The 21243-nt window shown below is 34.2% G+C and overlaps 1 protein-coding gene across 1 annotated transcript in view; it reads left to right on the top strand.

The window, feature by feature from the left end:
• The window catches only part of SOX5 (SRY-box transcription factor 5), a 393350-nt gene that overhangs the window by 276847 nt on the left and 95260 nt on the right, over window positions 1-21243 (top strand). Inside the window, exon 8 of the mRNA XM_081311948.1 lies at window positions 8762-8847. Coding sequence (XP_081168074.1) covers window positions 8762-8847 — 86 coding nt within the window. The remainder of the gene's footprint in view (window positions 1-8761; window positions 8848-21243) is intronic.

The following is a 21243-nucleotide window of genomic DNA, read 5'->3' as shown; positions in this document are numbered from 1 at the left end:
GGTTTGAAATATATGCCTTTGTAGAAAATTGGTGATTTGTGAGATGGAATAAAATCATTCAGATAAAGTAAATAGAGTGAGAAAAGCCAAGTGCCAAGGATTAGGTCCCAAGGAATACCAGTATTTTAAGGGATGCATAAAGGAAGATAGAACACTCTACTGCAGAAATAATAGTCATCATGAACAAGGTGTGGAGAGAACCAGGACGGCATGTTTTAATAAAAATCAAGAGAGTATGAATGCTGTTAGAGGAGGGAATAATTAATAGAATCAGCTGTTTCAGGACGATTTTCATAAAATTTGTCAACTCAGAGGTCATTAGTAAATTTATAAAGTACTTCCAAAAAAGTATAAATTGATAATTAAAGCATAAGAGAAGGGTTCAAAATCATCATTGAAGACTGGTTTCTAACAATTTAAATTTAACAATTTAAATCAAGATAGTTGATGGCAATTTGAGAGGGTATTTTAGTATCTAGATAGTTTATTTGTTTTAGGATGGATAGTAATTGTGCATGCATTTAAGGACGTGATTATATGCAAATTTCTTACCTCAGCATATTTGAGGTCCTCAATAGACTTTCATCACCTGTCTACATATTTCTTGTTACAATAGGTTCAGCAGCAGGTTCATGGAAACATCCTCCTCACTCAATTTGCTGGTTATGGAGTACTTCTGACTTTTAGGCTAATTCGTTAATTCATTCAACAAATCTTGTTGAGCATCTACTTTGTTCCAATCCTTACAGCTCTTAGTCTTTTCTTGATTTTTCTAGTTCTTGGGTTTTTATTATTATTATTATTATTTATTAAGGCCTAACTCAAGCCCAGCCCCTCTTCAAATTCTTTCCCCAGAGATCCCAACTTGTATAAATTCCTCCTCTTTCTGGTGACTTGCCATATGTATTTATCTGTTTTCTGTTGCTAATAACAAACAATGTGACAGACAGGGTAAGTGATAAAAAATGAGGTTTATATGCAAGTATATATATATATGTATGTGTGTGTGTATATATATATATACACAATATTTTACCAGACTTCTAAAAGTCAACAATAATAAACTGCCCTTATTGCAAATGACTAGAAAAGTCATTTTTGAATTACTCAAAAATAATGTTGGAACAATTGAATAACTGGGGAATAATGATATTTGTTTCCTAACTAATGTACCAAATAAAATATAAGGCCAAACTGTATTTTTTCTCATATTTTTCCTATATCTCTTTTCTCCCATTGAATTGATTATCAAGCTGTCTCCCAAAACTGTTCTTATCTCTTCATCCATCATGGTTAGTTCAGGCCATTGTCATTGCCCTCTTGATTCACTGCAATCTTTTTAAATATGTCTCTTTGTCCTCAGTCTCTACCTCTTTCAGTCTATTTGTTGCCACAGAATAAATCTATTAAAACTCAGTTTGTGCTATGTCACCTACCTGCTTAACATCTTTCCGTGACTCAACGTTGTCTTCAAAATAAACACAAGGCTCTGTAAGATACGCATCCTACCTGCTCTTCCCTGCATAGCTTACTGTTGCCTTTCTGCATCAGATCCAGGAAGTGCTATAAGTACCCCTGCATGTGGAGCACCAATACAGGGCAATGGTTATTGTTAGCACTGCTTTTTGAATGGCAGGAGATGTCTCCCCAACAGAAGGCACCCACCAATTTCCCCTTCAGCCCAGGAGATGAAAGAATGCATTTTCCTTCTAATGTTCCATTCACTGTGGCCTTATTATCTTCATTTTGCCTTACACTCCTAAAGATCCCTTCACTTGGATATTAGAGTGGTCAGAGCATGGTGTTTTAAGTACCCATCTGTGAAAATAATTAATAAGCTTCCACTACAGGATGGAACAAAAGAATTTGGTAGTGAAAGTGGCCACCTCTTAGAGGCACTTTAATAAATAATTTATCTGGTCTCTTTCCAGGTTAAGCTCTTTCCTTGAGGTTTTCAGAATACTTTCTATACTATTCTACTTTGCTCAGAGTATCATTGACTTGGTTTATAATTATCTCCATCATTTGATTAGGAACTCCATTAGGACAGGGATTGGGGGATTGGGTTAAGTGTGTGTGTGTGTGTGTGTGTGTGTGTGTGTGTGTGTGTAGGTTTTGATTTTTATATTTCCCAGAAACTAGAGAAAACAGTCTTGTGTTTGTCAAGGAGGTAAACCAGAAACACAACAAGTCTCTTTATTTCAGCAAAGAATGTTATAAAACCCTTCAGGATCTTTGTATTAGTTCAGTGGATGAAGGGGTATGTATCCTTAACCCTGAGTAAGGTCACACCTGCTTTTCACAATCTTCCTCAGCTTAAATAACCCTGTTGGAGAATTATTTTTCTTCCCTTCCTTACCTAGCATATAAATGAAATCTTCATCATGTGACCAGAGATTATCAGTATCTATATATGCATTACTGTGGTACTAATGCAATTAACATGCTTTCTGAACGGTTAATACCAGCTACATCAATTGTATCTGAAGATATTGTAAGCTGAGTTGTATTCTGAAAACAATTGACATACCTTGGCATATGTTTTTAACTTTTTGAAAAATTTTGTTTTGAACTAGAATTTTTCCATGCTTGGCCTTGAAATAAGAAGCAATTTAATTTGGAAAGGCTTAGGGAAAAACTGTTCAAATGGTTAAAACCTAGGAAAGAGTAAGAGAAATTAAATAGTTGAAAGTCAATTTGAATAATTTACACAGGATTGAACTTTAAAAGTCAGAATTTTCCATTATCAGATTTTTACTAAGTAACCACCTCATGAAGTATTTACCAAATAAACCTGTTGTAATATTTTCTTAGAACAGTTAATTGAGGGATGACTCAAATAAATGAAAGTATTTGTTTCAATATTTTTTTTCACCAGCAACTTCTGAATTTCTCCTTTGCCATTAAGAACCATCTCTGGACTTCTTTTTGAAGTCTTGTAGATTTTTATGTCGATTTTAGAAATGAGACACTCATGAAATATATTTTGAATATCCATAATTCAGAGTTAAATTGCTATCTTAGAAAAATTCTCAGTTATTTTATTTGTATTTACTTCACACCTTGTAGCAAATTTCAACCACACTAGTTTTGAATATTCTAGGCCTGCATAATTAGTAATGAGATAGACATGCTTTAAGTTATGTATATTTGTATATTGGATGGAGATGATAACAATAATGTGGTTCCTTAGACACAAACCTTTTAGAATTTGTTGACATCCTGTTTATGATTACATATATTCATATTTTGGAAACTATATGACTAAAGATAAAAAATAATTGTAGTCGTCTATCTAATTTTTGCTCCCTGTCTTTTGTTGTCTTCAATTCACTTACACACCAAATACATTTGTATTTAGCTGTATTATGTTGAACATTTAGGACTTCAGCATATCATGTGGGGGAGGATAAAGTTCAACCCATAACACACATGTAAAATTATTTACCTTGTATATACATTCACACATGTATAATATGGCATAAGTATGACATAATATTCAGATACATATGTAAATGAAAAGAAACTATAACTGTAGATTTTATGAATATGCATTCATAAATTTAGGAATTTAAGAAGATTCTAAAATATGCATTATAAAAACATTAGAGAATAGTCTACATTTTAACCAATAATGTATTAATACACATATGATTTATTAATAATAATTAGATACTAGTAATGTCAGAGTGCCCCAAACACCTTGTGTTTACTGTCAATCTAAATTTAGGATTAAGTCTGTGTCCCTGGGATAGACATCTAGGTCATCTTTAAGACCTCCTATTGCTTAACTTCTTTATAATGTTTGTTAAAACTTCACTTCTTGTCTATTGCCTTTTCATATCCAAATTTCATTGAAACTTCAGAATGAAAAGTTTCCAACTACCTGCCATGGATCTCTCTCCCCTCTGCTCTTTATACCGTCATCTGTCAGTTAAACTGTTTTTTTCTCTGTTCCTTCAGCACATCATACTAATGCTTGCATGCATTTTGTACCACCTGAAACCTCTCTCCTCCCCTGTACCTGCAAAGCTTCAAGGCCAGGCCCACTTATATCTTGCCTTTAACTATTCTCTGAAGACGAAATCCTAGAAATGGTTCTTCCTTAACTCCTCTGGCACTCACAAAGGTCAGTTAGATTTGAATAAGCACTTACTTAGAAAACATAGACATAGATAAAACATAGATTTGTTTTATTGTTTTGTCTCTCATAATACCCAGCAGTGTTCTCACATGGTAGATGTTATAAGTGCTTATTAATTGATTACAACAGGGAAAGAGAATTATATAAAATGAATTATCACTGGTGAAGAGTACCACAGCCTCTACACTATTGCTTTAATTTTAAGATCATGTTCATTAATTGAGGAATACCAATGAATTACATCATTCCAAGCAATTCAAATGTAAATTCTAATAATCATACTGTAATATTTTCTATTTTATTTAGTTTTTATAAATATAAATTCAGCTTTTAAACATTTAAACTTTCTTTAAAAATATTAATTTTGTAGATTAAGTACTTAAAAACACCAGTCATGGTAAGCTAAGCCCTATCGTGTAATATCAATTGTCCTCTATTCTGTATCATAAGTTTTACTCTTTCTCGTTGGCATTTAAGCCTGTGATCATTTTTCCTCAATATGCCTTTTTTTAATAAAGTTTTCTTGATCACCCATCTTCTATTAGCTACTGCTTTGGAGTTGTCTGTTCCAGCAGTTCTCAATGATAACAAACATGCAGATCACCTGAGAATCTCCTTAAACCATAAACTCTGATTAAGGAGTCATGTTCTTGATTTCCAAATTATTCCACAGCTTAGTGGCACAAAACAACGTTCATCTGCCTTTGATGTAGGATCTTCAACGTGATCTGTAGTCAAGGTGTTTCTACTGTAGTTATCTCCAAGCTTGCCTTGGGGAGGATCCACTTCCAAGCTCCCGACCCTGGCTGTTGGCAGGCCTCATGTCTTGTGAGGTATTGGTGAAAGACATCCATTTTCTGCTGTGTGGACCTCTCAGGAGAGTAACCCACATCTTAGCAGTTTGCTCAGGTCGGGGAGGGAGTAGTGGACAATCCAGAGCCAGTCTTTTTATAATCTAATCTAAAGGGTAAAACATCTCATCAAATTTACCAAACTGTCTTAGGAGGCCATTACTAAATCCAGTTCACACTCAAAAGGAGAGGTCACATGGGGCATAAATAAGAGGAATTGGGAGTCATTGTGTTGCTATTAAAAGTTGCCTGCCTCAGTGGATTTAGGGTAGACCTTGAGATACTACGTGTCTAAGAAATTCCTGGGTGATGCTCATGCTACCGATCAAGAATCTCACTGAAGATCAAGAGCCTTCACTTCTTGCCTTCAGTTCCTTTCCTTTTATCATCCTCTATGATTACACTCACTCCACTAGGCTTTCTCATTCTCTTCTTCCCTGGAACTGCCTTTGTGGAAGTCACCAATGACCTCCATATTACCAAATTCACCATTTTAAAAGACTGATAGTTCATTGGAGAATATCATGCTAAGTGAAATAAGTCAATTCCAAAGAACCAAAGGCCAAATGTTTTCTCTGATATATGGATGCTAATTCACAATGGGATGGCGGGGGGATAGAGGTATTTTTGATTATACAAAGGGGAGTGAGGAGTGAAGGGAGGGGAGGAGGTGTGGAGGTAGGAATGATAGTAGAATAAATCAGATATTATTACCCTATGTGCATATACAATTATATAACCTGTGTAACTCTATATCATGTACAACCAGATGAATGAGAAGTTATACTCCATATGTATGATGTGTGAAAATACATTCTACTAGTAGTCATGTATAACTAATTAGAACAATTAAAAGAAAAGTAAGTTGTGAAGGGTCTGAAGCCACCTTAGACATAATTCATGTCTCCAACCTCCAAGGTACTATGAATTCTCACATTTAAACAGCAGATTTAATAGAACCACATTAGCACAGAGATTGGAAAAAACATAGATTCAAAACTTGAGTTACTTCAAGCTGGTCTTTCTACATGACCTCAAAGTTTTCATTTGTATTTAAAATTTAAAAAGGTATGAGTACAAACTGCAAAGTGCTTGCAAATTTTAAGTCACATATGAAATATTTTAAAAAATGGTAACACTATCTTTAAAATTGAGACGTGTGCCTTTAAAATTGTTATTACTAAGTTGGAACATATTCTTTTTAATTTAAAACTGAAGAGTGAATAGAGAAAATTAAATATTATGGAAAATGTAAAAAGAAGTGATAGTTCATTATATGTGAACCTTTCTTTACTTGGCTTCTGGAATACCAGATTTACATTTCTTCTCAGTCTATTTTGCTACTTACCTCTCTGTAATGTAAGTCCACAATGAAATCCTTGAACCTCTTTTTACTATCTACAGTTAACTCCTAAGTGGCATCCTTCATGTTTTTAAGCTTTAAATGCCAGATATATGCTAACCACTCTCAAATTTATTTCTCTATTTGAACTTCCCTAAAATCCTAATGTGTATCAAATGTCTAATGAATGCCTCACTTTGGACATCGACAATAATTTCAAGCTTAAAATGTACAAAACAGATGTCTTTGCTCCTTCCCCTGTGACTCACCCCACCACCTAAGTCCATCCTGGTCATGTTGCTTCTCGTCCATGTTTACAAACCCAACATACAGCAACACTCTTCAATCGGTTGTTCAAGTGAAAATCCTGGAAGTCATCCTTGGGTCCTCTCTTACTCTCCTATACAAACAGTCGTAAGTTTCATCAGTCTTACCCCTTAAGTGCCGCTTCAATCTCCCCGTCACTCTCCTTTCCAATGTCACCGCTGGAGTTTAGTTCATTGCTACCTATTATACAGATTTCTGCATCTGTTAGCAGTTTTCAATCTCCAACCCAAGTGATCTTGGTATTTTTTTGGTTTCTTTAATCCTATAGCCTAAAACTTTAGCCCCTTTGATTATTCCTTCCTAACCTGCTCTCTGTACTTAAGCAAAGTAGGAACTGGGCTATGATTTAAGCTTTTGTCTGACTCCAACTCTTCATGAAAATTGTATGTCTTCTAGAACCTTCTTCGTTCCCTTCTTTGCTTATCTTTGCCTATCTGCCTTCTTTGCCTTAGATAAAATTTCAGCTTAAACATGACTTATTCCTAAAGTATCATCGGCCTCTTAGGACAGGTTTGAGGCACCCACAGTAGAGTCCATAACATTGTGTACTTACCTATCTAAATGTCATTTCATTTTATACTAATAATTTAGTATCTTCTTCCCCATTTACTGTAAGCTCTGGGAAGGCCTGATCAACAGAGATAGATCCAAGTATTTTGAAACCTGAAACATAATTTGAGGGGCGCAATTTCAAATAAAAATACAACACACCCATATTCGTTTATAATAAGGAATCACAACAAAGTATGAAATTAAGGAAAGTGAAAACTATGAAATTACATGACCTTATGAACACACTGCTAGGGGTCATTTCCAGGAGCCTACAGTGTAAGCTTCTTTAAATTCTCAGTAGATCTATATCATCATCTTAGTCTTTTTCAAAGCTTTATTTCTAGTGGCAAGAACAGTGCTTAACACATAGAAGGTATTCAATAAATATTTGTAATTAATCTCTTAACTGAATTATCTTGTATTTTCATGTATGCAGTTTCAATATGTTCTTTTGAAGATTTAGATTTATAAAACACATATTATAAATTTTTCTTACAATTATAATTTTCAATTATTTCCTACGATCATATTTCCAAATTCTAATAATACAGTATTATTAGTTATATCACTGGACTTTATTTATGTAGAAATCCTGTTGTACCTCTACAAAGTAAAACAAAAAAGTTGTAATTTGCATGAAAATATGCAGAATAATTTTCTATATGTGTGTCTATATTTTTATAGACCATATAATAAAACCTTAAAATTAAATTTGAATGACTGTGATTTTTTTAGATAAAATCCTTTGAGAGGAAGTCATCTATTTTCTGTTATCATTATAATAGACTTTGATAAACATTTATCTCCAAAATAACAAAGATGTCAATATTTTATGAAACCTACAAAACATAAAATGTTTTTTTTTTTCATATAAATTCGTCCACAAAATAGAGGTTATTAGGGTTGGGGTTGTAGCTCAGTGGTAGAGTGCTTGCTTAGCACATGTGAAGCAGTGGGTTCAGTCTTCAGCACCATGTAAAAATAAATAAAATAAAGGAATTGTGTCTATCTACAACTAAAAATGCATATTAAAAAAAAATAGAGGTTACTTGAGTCCAGGCAACAGCATATCATTCAGAAGATAAGCCACTTGGCTTCAATCTTTGATGTTCAATTTGTTAAAATAAAGTAAGTTTAGTTAAGTTCCTTCTATAATAACACTGTAAATTTGCCAAGGATTTGCTATGCTCATATCAAGATTGTCAGGTGTGTGTTCATCTGTGTGTGTGTGTGTGTGTGTGTGTGTGAGTGTGTGTTATAAAGTACAGCCCTCTGATCAATGCGCACTCCCCCCCACCATTTTCCTAAATACATCATGAAAAAAGGATGAGGTTTCCGCCTTAATTGCTTGTGCCTTTTATTCACATTCCTCTCTCAGCCAGAATTGTGAAAAGAGTGTTAGTAAAAGGCTGCACAATAGAGCTTTTCATTAGGCCTCAGCAAGGCACACAAAAGAAGGCTTTTGGAAAGAGTGAATGCATGAGTTTAATTTGCAGGTGGAGAGTAGATAAAAGGTGCTGACGCCTCTATTATTCTCTTACTTAGGTGACCCTTACCCTGTTCAGCTGATCCCAACTACCATGGCAGCTGCTGCCGCAGCAACACCAGGCTTAGGCCCACTCCAACTGCAGGTAAGTCAGGAAACAATGAGGAGGAGACAAAGGTTAAGTCAATATGGAAAACAGCTATTATCGTGTTAAAACAAAATACAACTGACTAGTGATATTTGTGTCACACATTTTTGTTTTTAAATTTATTTATGCTGATCCTCAACCAAACGTTGAGGTGCTGATTCTTTTCATTTTTCAACCTGGTTCTGTACTAAAGATAGTGTATTCTAATTTTTTACTCCCTGGTACAATTTAAGAAAGTGAGCTGTAGTTTTGCTTTGAATACTATGTGCTGTAATTTTGTCACAAAATGGCCCCCATCATGATAAAAAGAGAAAGAAACCCTGTAAAAGATATTTGATTTTTTAACACAATTATAGACCAAGGCAACTTAACAAAAAATTTTCTGTAAAATTATTGAAGAAATTATTATAAAAACACTCTGTAGATCTCTTTGTTCTCTTGTCCATGTCAGCTCAGTTGAGCCAAGGGGGGAAAGCAGGAGCCTAAATGAGTATTACTTTTTATCCCAGACTTCCCAAGGAACACCTATTTGCTGTGCAGAATAGATATTCCCATCCACCCCACAATATCAGCAATAACTTTACCAGGTATCCAAAGATTTCAAAAATTATGACTTTGAGGTTGTAAAGAGGATTAGTAAAGTTACAGTAAAGGTTGCTTTCATCATCTAAATCTTTGAATCAGCACCACACAAAATATTCCATAGTTTCTATTGTTGTGGACTTTATACTTAACGCAATTAATGAGAATAGAAGATAATCTAATAATAGGGTTATCTCCTCTTGAGAAAGGTTTATACATTTCTCAGGCTGAAAGACTTAGTATGCCTGGAAAGCCAGATATTAAACAGTTGCACTTAACAAAATTAAATTGTATTCATGAAAATGCATTGTCATGATAGATGATCTTCATCTATAAAGAAAATATAGTTTTATATTGTAGCATTAAGAGACAGATACATCTGGTCTGCACATGGATTTGTCAGAAGACCCATGAGTTTCTGAAAGACCCGTTGAGCTTCACAGGAGGGACCACCGGTGTGAAGGCAGAAGCATACTGTGTTATACAGAGCTTAATAACATCCATTTCTATTCCACCTTTTTTTTATGAAAATCTACACTCTGAGTGTCTGATTCTTTGAGCTGGAAATACCTTAGGAAGTGTTGGAGCCATGGGGACAATAAAAGTAACATAACATTTGTTATCCTTTGAAATGGCATCTGGGAATAACTATAATATGAAAAAGTGATTGTAACTGGTAAAACTAAAAATTTAGAGTAATGAAACTAAAGGAAGGTGGAAGAATGTCCAGCAATAGATTTGAACATGGGAATAGGAGTTTTAGAGATTTAGGATTCCAGCTTTCAGAGCAAGTGAGGCATTATCATTTCCTTTCACCATGAGATCAGAGGCGAGAGGAAGAAAGGTCGAGTTGGAGGGATCCCTTGTGTTTCATTGTAGGACTCTAGTAGAGAGTAGCCTTGTCAAATGGCAATATAAACTTCTTTCCTACAGATATAGCATTAGAATATTTTATTTCCCTCCTTATAGTATGTTTTGAAGCATTCATAAGATTTTAAAATATCAAAAAAATGATTTCCTGTTCTTGCTTTACTTTGATATTTAAAAAATTTGATCTGTAAATCCAAGCAGGGTTTGAATTAGTATCACACAAAAATATTCCATATTTCTCACTACTGTGGACCTTGTACTTACACAGTTGTTTGTTTTTTGCTTTGAGATTGGGTTTTGCTGAGTTCCCAAACTGGCTTCACATTTACAATCCTCCTACTTCAACCTTCTGGGAACTGAGATTACAGGCACAAATTGTTGTACGTGACTTTTACTTTGCTTTTTACTCAACTGATTTTGTACCCGTTAAAACCGATAAGTTTTAGTTATGGCTTCAGATAATCAACACTAATACAACAAGAAAATCAATGATCTAAAACTCTTTCACAGAAAGCCATTAACTATCATTAAAACATATTCACAAAGGTGTGTGCGTGTGCACATGTGCATACACACATACACAAAACCATACACATACGTGTGCCTTTATTCAATGACAAAATGATTGATATTCATACACAAACACATTGATCTCATACGCAAACACATCACAGAAGCAGTCATGGCAGAGACTCTGGCTCTTTGGAGGGCGCTCTCACCTTTACCAGGCTGTCTGTACCAACTCACTTTGTTAGTCATGTGTAATACTGTATTCACAGATCCCTGAACTTGACTTCAGCAGTCTTAGAGCCACAAAGGATACCTGTTACAAACCTACCCACATGGGCCAGAGAAAAGCTAACTATAATTCCTAATCAGAAAGTTTTATCTTAACCTTTACACAAAATCCACCACCAGTCTTATAAACCTATTTTTGAGAAGTTTCATCTCAGCGGAATAAACATTATGAACCATGTTTAATTTTTTCCAGACTCTGCTTTTAATTATATTTAATTAAATCTCCACTGTTCATCTCTTACATTGAATAGATTACAGAGCTTCCTGGTTCCTTTCAGTTTTTAAGATTCAGTTCTCTGGCCAGGCACAATGGCACATGACTATAATCCAAGCTACTGGGGAGGCTGAGGCAGGAGGATTGCAAATTCAAAGCCAGACTCTGCAACATAGCGAGGCCCTAAGCAGCTTAGCAAGATCCTGTCTAAAAATGGGGATGTGGCTCAGTAGTTAAGTCCCCTGGCTTTGATTCCTGGTACTTAAAAAAGAAAAAGAAAGAAAAAAGAAAAGAAAGAAAGAAAGAAAGAAAGAAAAAAAGGACATTCTATTTTGCTCATAACTTTAATCTCTACCTGATTCACATCTCACTGCTTCCCCTTTTCTCATTAATCACGAATCCCAACTCTTGAGACCAGAAGTGAGAAAGAAAGTAGATAACTTCTTTACCTTCCTCAATTCCAACTTAGCACCTGTGGAAATGCAGATTGACAAAAGTGTCTCTGCCACTTAGACACCTGGAGATGATGATGGTGATACTGATGCATGCTTTCTTTGGATACTGTTCAGCTTTTCCTGGTTTCTGTCCAACCCTCTTTTAATTTGGGATATCACCACTGTGGACCAGAAGCTGCTTTGGTAGTAAGATGCCTTCCTCTTTCTTCAATCTCAGTGCACCTTCCCGGAGCACACTGCAGTCCTCTGCTTAGGTCCTCATCTGTGTCTTCTAGGACCACCACAGGTGCACAAAGTCTTGGTCCCAGTTTCCAGAAAATATCCCATCCTTCTCCTCAAACCCACCCCCAGCTCTAGAAAACTGCAGAAGAATAAACAGGAATAGCTGTGTCTTTAGTTGCACACCCCTAAGCCATCACATGCTAAGTTTTCTGAAGAACTCTCACCATTGTCCAAGTAGGTAAGATTTTAGGTTTTTAACACAATAGAACTGAGTCTGTAGCAGCTCAGTTCACAATAGCAAAACTATGGAAGCAATCCAGATGTCCTTCAACAGATGTGGGGATAAAGAAACTGTGGTATATATACACAATGGAATATTACTCAGCATTAAAAGAGAATAAAATTATGGCATTTGCAGGTAAATGGATAGAGTTGGAGAATATCATGCTAAGCTAAGTAAGCCAATCCCCTCAAGCCAAAGGTTGAATGTTCTCTCTGATAAGTGGATGCTGATCCATAATGGGGGTGGGGGCCATGGGAAAAATGGAGGAAATTTGATTAGGCAAAGGGGAGGGAAGGGAAGGGGTATAGTAGAATGAGAAGGACATTATTACCCTAGGTACATGTATGACTGCTACATCATGTATAAACATAGAAATGTAAAGTTGTGTTGCAATTATTTGTGTACAATGTATCAAAGTGCATTCTGCCATCATATATACCTAATTAAAATACATTAATTAATTTTAAAAAAAGATCCAAGCACTCCATAAAACTGTAGACCTAGTGCTCTTTCTTTTCACTTCCCTCACCAGATATCACCTCATATGTATTGTGGGATAGAAAAGGTAGAGTGGGGAAAATGAGAAACAGATAAAGGACATCATAGTGTTGATTGAATGAGGGCTAGATCACCCAGGTAATGAGGGGAGATGGTGGTACGGATATTGTCTGCTACCAAAGGCTGGTATCTTTTTTTTTTTTTGGGAACTATTAGGCAGTTTTTTGTTGTGGCTTATTTACTTACTTATTTTGTTTTCTGTTTTAGCTTGATGTGTTCTTATTTATCTTAAATAGTGAGTGGTAAGCTCCTAGGAGCACTTCCTAAGGAGTCAGCAGTGGGAAGGAAGAGTTGGGGTAACAGCACGAGAACCAGTTGGGGGAAGAACTGAAAGAGCCTTGGCAAAGAAAAAGTGATTCTCTGAATGAATCTTCATTCCATGGTAGTGGGAATAGTGTAGTAGGAGGTGAAATATGTATTTTAAACAAAAAGTATGATGATGTTTCATTCTCCTTGGGCTCAAACATAATGACTGACCTTACATAAGTGCCTTCACAACTAAAGTCACTAGTTACTTCTAGCCAGGTTTTATGGACTACTTTATTATGCTAGGCTCCTTGGTTAAGTTTTACATGGATCATCTTATTTAATTATTACTACAATACCTACATACCAATATGCCCTTTTGACAAAAAGGGAAGCTGGGCCACAATCTAAACTCCATGGTTCTTAAACAGTTACATTCCTTCTCCAAGTACAGGGGTTTTTATCTTCAATATTGGAGACATTGCCCCTCTTTAGACATTTAATAACTCAGTAACTGGCTAATCAAATTATAACAATAATGCTGATTAATTGGCACTAATACAAATACTTTATGTACTTTGCAGTACTAAAAGGAGCAGCAGGAATTATGATGACAGCTGTCTACTTCAGACTCTGAATTTTCCATTTCATGCCTCTTTACACAGATATATGTTAATTCAAACTACTTTTTTTTATAACACCGAGACCTAATAAAGGGCATTTCAAATGTGTTCCTATTCATGGTTGACTTTGTTTACCTACCATTTGTGTTTTCTTTTGAAATAGCCTTTTGCATATAATTCTTCACACTTGGATAATATTATGATAAGTAAGATTCAAACCTTTACTAAAGAAAGAATAGAGACAAGTACAATTATTTTAAAAGACAAGCAAAATGACATGCTTTAAATAATACCACTGTTTATTACTTAACTATTATTTTATTTCCCTGGAGATACTTACCACATAATAATAAGTACTTCCTATAAAAAATTCACCTCACCATGTGCTTTTTGAAACAGTTAAAATGTTTAAATATTGTCATATTTTTTATTTTTAATTTTTTTTATTTGTCAATGGGCCTTTATTTTTATTTATTAATATGTGGTGCTGAGAATTGAACTCAGTGCCTCACACGTGGTAGGCAAGCACTCTACCACTGAGCCACAACCCAGCCCCTATATTTTATTTTTAATAGAGAAAATTTGACTTAATCTAGAATATGTATGTAAATAATGTAAATCAACATGTGTGGTATCTTATTTATTTTTTTATGACAAATCTGACCTTATTTAATGCCTTTAAGGCCTTCCTGCACTTTTAACCCACATAGCCAAGTGCTTGTTGGCTATCAAGAGGAAATTCATAGATGATTAGAAAGACTATAAATACCATATAAAGTGGATCTCAGCACTCTTTGTCCTCCCTCTGTCCACGTCTGCTTGTTCTCTGGTCTTAGGCTTCATTCCATCTATCCATCAACTCAGAAACAGGAGCACTATCCTTCTCTTCTTCCCTCTTCCAATTATGTTTGTTAATTCACTGCCTCTTTGTACATCCACTAAATACATCAGGAATCCAACCTCTTCTTTCTATCATAACCATCACTATTCTAGGTCAGGATACCCTTACTACTTTTCCAAATCACCACACAAGCCTCTGCACTGGTCTTTCTGTCTTGATCTTTCCCATTCAGTACATTCTATACTGTATGTTAGTCAGAATGATGTCTCTGATTTAAAAAAAAAAAAAATCGGTCATATATTCTTACTGTTTAAAGACCTTAAATGCCTCTCTCTTGTTTTCACGTTCTGTCTCCACCCTTGGATCTTTATAAGTGGTGTTTCCTCTTCCTGAACATGGTTACTCATCATCTTTATCCACCTCCTACTTATCCCTAAGTTTTCATGTAAAAATATTGCTTTTGGGAGGGGAATCCTGCGATGATACCATGTCTAGATTAACATAGATTCTACGTGTCTCAAGAGCACACTGTATTTTCCCTTTTTATAGCATTTATACAAAATGCTTTAAATCCTACTTTCTTGCTTCTACCAGATAGCAAAACCCATGAAGTCAGTGGCTCACTATTGTTTGCACTTACCCAAGAGTTTGAAATATTTTATGGGCTCAATAAATAAATGTTAATTAAAGGATGAAGAATTAATTTTAGCATTACACTTATAAGAAATTATCTATTTTTCACAAATAGCTCTCCTGCTGTATAATGATGAAATTAAGCTCAATATTAATAATTAGTTTCCTATACAAATTAATCCCCATCCTTTTAAAATAGACAATAGCAGAAATGCAAAAATCAAAGGCATCCTTGGCTCATATAAGAAGAAAAATAATGTTTGAATTCACTTCCAAAAATGGTGTTGAAACTTTATAAGAAATTATTCTTATTTAATTAAATAAAATGAAACATATGAACGCACTTGTGCCTAGCATATTTGGTACTGTGGTATTTACCAAATGTAGATTTTTATGACCATTTTTCTTTGCTGTCTTACTCAGTCTGTTCCAGCTAGACTGGTCTATTTTCTGTCCCCTGACTTGGCAAAGCATGCTCTTACCTGAGAGTTTTATACTGTCTCTTCTACTAAAAAAACACTTCCCTCTGCCTGGAAGCTTTATGCTGTCATGTCATTTACATATTTGCTCTGATACCATCTTCCTGATGCCTACCTAACCAACATATTTAAGTCATAAAATAACCTTCCAGGAAATACCACACTTCCCTGTTCTGCCTTTTGTCTATAGCACTAATCACCTTCACCCTTCACTATATAACCTACTCATTATGTTTCTTGTGTATTGTCCATCTGATGCAGACATACCACCCCAGCAGGACAGGATTGTCATTTTTGTTGTTGTTTAATAACATATCTCAAGTATCCAGAAGGATGCCTAGCATGGAGCAGATACTCAGTACTTATTTATAAGATGAAACTGTCATGTCAGCATTATTAGGTCATGGTAATTTTTAATAAAACAGTATGTGGTTAATTTCTGGAGCAAAGTAAAAGGAAACTTTGTTTTCTTAGGCCCTATTGGAAGATTCTTACAGTATGAGAAATCCTCAGCTCTGTCTTTCTAGCCCCATCTTCTCTTTACCTTATGATAGTTATGGACTATTGCACAAAGAGAGAGAGAGAGAGAGAATTATTTTCACTTATTACTATTATCTAATTCTTTTGAAGTCAATTTACAAGTAAAAGACCAAACCTTGCAATATCTACTTATTCCTGTTATATGTTAGCATATCAGTACAACTCATCTAGTTATTTCCAGGTAATACTGAAGTAAATTGATTTCACATAATTAGAGGATATAGTTATCAAAAGAGTAACTAGCAATTAATAATCTCTGATACTGAGTTTACCTTTTGCTCTTTCTTCCCTTTCCTTTTGTTAAACTCTCTTCCTTTTCCTCTATTTTTTTTTCTTCCAAGAGAAAATTATGATTTTGATATTTGTTTTCATGATATTGGTTTTTTCTTTTTAAAGAAGGGGGATTTATTTATATAAAAAAACTAATCTAGCTTAATTTCCATATTGGAAATGAGTATAGATGTTAATACAAAATAAAGTTAAACCTTGGATATTTGGACATTTGTGACTAGATGAAATCAGCTAAGTGAATTTTCTGTTTCTAATTAATAAAATTAAATGATGGCAACAGTCATCCATCTAACATTTATTTTTCATATTCATTTTTGTTAATTTGCATTTTACTTAATGAACATCATGAATCTTTTAATAGTAATAGTTGTACTGTAGTATCCTATTTCTATTTTTTTTTCACTAGGCTTCTAAGATTTGAAATTAGAAGAAAATATTTATCCACTTACTTCTCACTTTATAAATACTGTATTTGTCTTGGCCAAAATATGGTTGCCACCTGTTCTACCTATAGGAAGCCAAAAATGTCGAGTCCAACCAATGATTAATAATGATAAGCAGAAGGAAAAAAAGATTGAAATTCTTCTTGGACAGTCATATTTTACTCAAAATAAGCAAGTAGCATTCAAATCATGCATTTTTTATTGAATTAATTAAACTTTAAAAATAATTTTAGTAGAATACTTTTAAGAAATTCATAATATTTTTGGAATAAAGGCATAAAATTCCAAGTTGTCAAAAATGAAATTGCATGTGCTGTAGCAACTGCTAACATCAGTAACATGCATTCTCTGGGGTAGATAGAGTGGTCAATGATGTGTAATCATGTTAAGAGAAGGAATCATATAAGACATCAGCTGAAATCAATTTTCATAGCCATCAAAGCTATGTTCAAGTTATGGTGGAAATGGGGTAAGATTCTGTCTTACATAGTAACATCAGGATAGATATGAATAAAAACTGAAGTTCTTTTTTTTTTTTTTTTAACAAACTCCTGCCAGTCTCTGAAGAAGGTCCATATGACCTGCTTCAAATTTTCCAGCACTTTGAGTGACTGAGCATGGCTTTAAGTGTTTGACCAAGACAAACCTCCAGAAATTCAACAGGAAGAATAACCATATGGAAAGATCTAGATGCTATGTACATGCTATCATAATCTTGATAGATCATATTATTGAAAGAATTGCAAGGATGAGAACTTTTAAATATTCTTCTTTACCCACCAAATACCATGCTACTCAGCTTAAGTTTTAGATCACAGTCATTTCCATACACAGTAAAAAATGATCAACTGTTTCTCATTTTAGTTGCAACCCTGCTGGGCTATTTGCTGTTGGACTTCTGTCTGCATGAGTGAATTTTCTTGCAGGTTAAAAGACCGAATTCCCTCTTTTCCTCTCCCTTCGACCCTGAGCCTGCAGGGCAGACAGACAGAAGCACACATATGATTAATACAGCACAGCTGCAAGAGTGAGTCATTTGCATATGTATTAATAGAGACAAAAAAACCCAACAACAATTAAATTATATACAGAGACATTCTGCATACTAAAGAACATATGCAAATAGGCCTGAAAAAGTGCAGCCAACATTTTCTCTGACTTTTCCAAGCCCATATGGGCTAGAGTCAGAGCCCAGCAGTTTTCCAGAATCCCCTTTAAGGAAGAACCTGTTAGGAGCTGCTTCCATAGTTATTACCACCCCTAGGGTTCCCAGGAGGTGTTTGACATTTGGACAATGGAGATAATACAACCAGTGTCTTTTTTATGCTATTTCTTTACTTTCTTGCTTTCAGTAGTTTCCTGGTTTCATATTACATATGAATAAATATATCAAGGCATGTGCTTTTCCAGTGCCCATTTTCACTCTAATGACTAATTAAACACATAGTAAACTTCAAAATTATATTCAAAGTTTTAGCATTGCCTACACTAAAATAATATGACTATTAGTGTCAGGTTTTCTGGTCACAACTTGATGCCTGTTTTCTTGATGGCATCCTGTGTTCTCTTAATGAAAACATGTTTAGGTGACTCTGAAATGTTTCTGGGCTAATTAATGTACTTAAAAGGATTGCTAGGCTCAAGGCCAACAATAGGCATAATTCTAGGAATAATATCAATTTATCATAATTGTAAAAATAAACAGTTTTTATTTTATCAAGAAAAACAGAACTATTCAAGTTTCTAGTTTTGACTATGTATAAGAAGAGAGAACTAATATTCTTCTAGTTCACAGATTATATATATCTTAGAAATGTGCTCTTCAGCCCAATTGTTTGTTTAGTTCATGTTACTGGTAAGATTTAGTTAAGAAATGTTTTATGGAGATAAATTCCACATTGGGAGTGAAATTTTACAAAAGTAAAATTTTGGGGACTAGTAACCCAAATGAGAACAGATGTCCTTTAAGAAGTTAAATGCAGTTTTGTTATTGTTGGCACCACAAAACTGTTGAAGATGAACTATGAATATTATCTCTTATGGGTATGGTTCAAAGCACTCGAATGGAGCATGCAAATTGCATTATATACAACTTCTTCTTAGTTATGCACAAAAAATTCATCTCTTATAAGATAATTAGAAGGAAGATAACATAAAAACTAAAGCAAATTTTTATTATGTTAAGATGTTATCTTTAGATTAATATGTTAAGAGGCACTATTCTATAGAGAGAGGCAATATAACATTGGTGGCTATCCATGTACAACCTGCAGACATCCATGCCTTAAACCATGGTGCTGCTGCCTACTAGCTTTGTGACTTGGGCAATTTTCTTACCTCTCCATGTCTCAATTTTCTTGTCTATAAAATGTGGATATGAATGATATTGTTTGGTGGAGATTAAATGAGATGATATATACGAAGTGCTGAGAACAATAGAAGTATCAGTTGTCATTTATGAAATACTATGAGCTGGGCAAGAATCATTGCATCATACTATTGGCTGATTTAATGGGTCTTATTAGCTGGTATTAATATTATTTTTCTATTGTTTAAAGAAACCTTGAGGGCTGGGGATTTAGCTCAGTGGTTTCGCACTTGCCTAGCATTACAAGGCCAAGATTTTGATCCCCTACATCACAAAAAAAAAAAAAAAAAAAGAAGAAGAAAGAAGAAAAATCCTTGAAAATTTGGGCATTTGGACATGGCAGATTTTTGTTATATGCATTTACTTTGCAGTTTAGCATCTAAACTAAGTTAATAAAATTGAGGCAAAATATTTATATATGAGGAAATTATTTGATTCCATTGTGTGGTTTAATATAAGTCCATCATAAGGATCTATGGGAGGCAACCTGTTTATTTATCAAAAGGCAATCTGGTTGGTTACTTGGAATTTAGTTTTCCATGTTTTGCTATTGCTTACTGTTTGTTTCCATAGTCATATCCATAAAATGATAGTAATGCTTCATGTCAAATCCTGTTTCCATAAATATAATGCAAATTAATTCTTCTATGTACTAACTTTAAACAATTATAACTATATACCATATAAAGTCCAAAATAATTTTTACATGGGCACTTTTACTGTAATATGCAATTTAATATAAATAACAAAAATGTTTTCTGGTATTATCATTCGAAAATACTCTTTTTCTAGATATATTAACAGACTCATACACTCTGACATGTCTCTTCTTTCCCTTTATTATTTACAACAAAATGATTTTTTAAACTGAGAAAACTTATAAACTTTTCATTGTATCCAATATTTATTTTGAGGAAAGAGTTTCACTTCAAACCTTAATGTGAAAGGGAGTTATTTTTATAGACCCATAGTATCCTGGAAATTTTATTTATTCAGCAGATATTTTCTTTGTCATCTATTGGTCTAAACATCATAAGGAATGTGAAGATAATTCAGCCAAGGATCCCTTGGTGTATCACAGAGGAGCTTGGAATTTAAGAAAACAGGTAAAGCATAAGAGTAGACTAGAGTTTGGAGAAACCCATAACAACCTACCATCCTAACATGGGTATTTGAAATGGAAAAGACACCAGAGATAATTGAAAACAGTGGTTTCGAACTGTTCACTGGAAGCTGGGAGTCTTCATCTCCAAATAGTAACATCCATGTCTGTAGTTTTATGTATCAAGTTCTATAGGTTAAGATTGTTCCAATTAGAGATTTGGTTGCTTAAAACCCTTAGCCATTCTTCTATTCCAATCCCTTAATTTTATAGATGAGGCAATTTAATTTAGACTCCTAAGTAGTGACCGGGCTAAAACAGATATTAACAAATGTGTACCTAAAAGCCTAACAACTAAAAGTTAAATCTAGCTTCTTCCCATTTGGCCATGATATCCTTAAAAATAAATGCATACATTTGTATATATTATGTTTAAGTTGTTTCGGATAATGGAGGGAGAGAAAAATTGCCAATTTTACTCTAAGACCATTAAATTAAGGAAGGATGAATAAAACAATGGTTAGGATTTGCATATTGGTAACAATGGCAACCTTCTGAATTGCTTTCATTTTGCTGAGTTCAGTGATTGTGCTCTGTGAATTAATTCTTTTGTGGAAAGCTATTGAAAGATCAAGGAATTTAAAAAACAAAACAACAGAGAAGCATGCTGTTTCATATCTATTTGTACATAGAAGGTTCAAAGTGAGATTGTTTACATCACAAATCTCGTTCATATTTTATTTTCTTCTCAGAAGAAAGATAGTATTCAAAGATGATTATATAATCATGCAGATACTATTTTGTAGTCATGAATGAACTGTTCTGACAGAAGAATCAAGGAGAAA

Source organism: Spermophilus citellus (genome assembly GCF_964194105.1).
Source record: "Spermophilus citellus genome assembly, chromosome: 10".
Classification (NCBI taxonomy): domain Eukaryota; kingdom Metazoa; phylum Chordata; class Mammalia; order Rodentia; family Sciuridae; genus Spermophilus; species Spermophilus citellus.
Note: the sequence above shows the minus strand (reverse complement) of the source record. Positions and strands in the feature narration are given on the sequence as shown.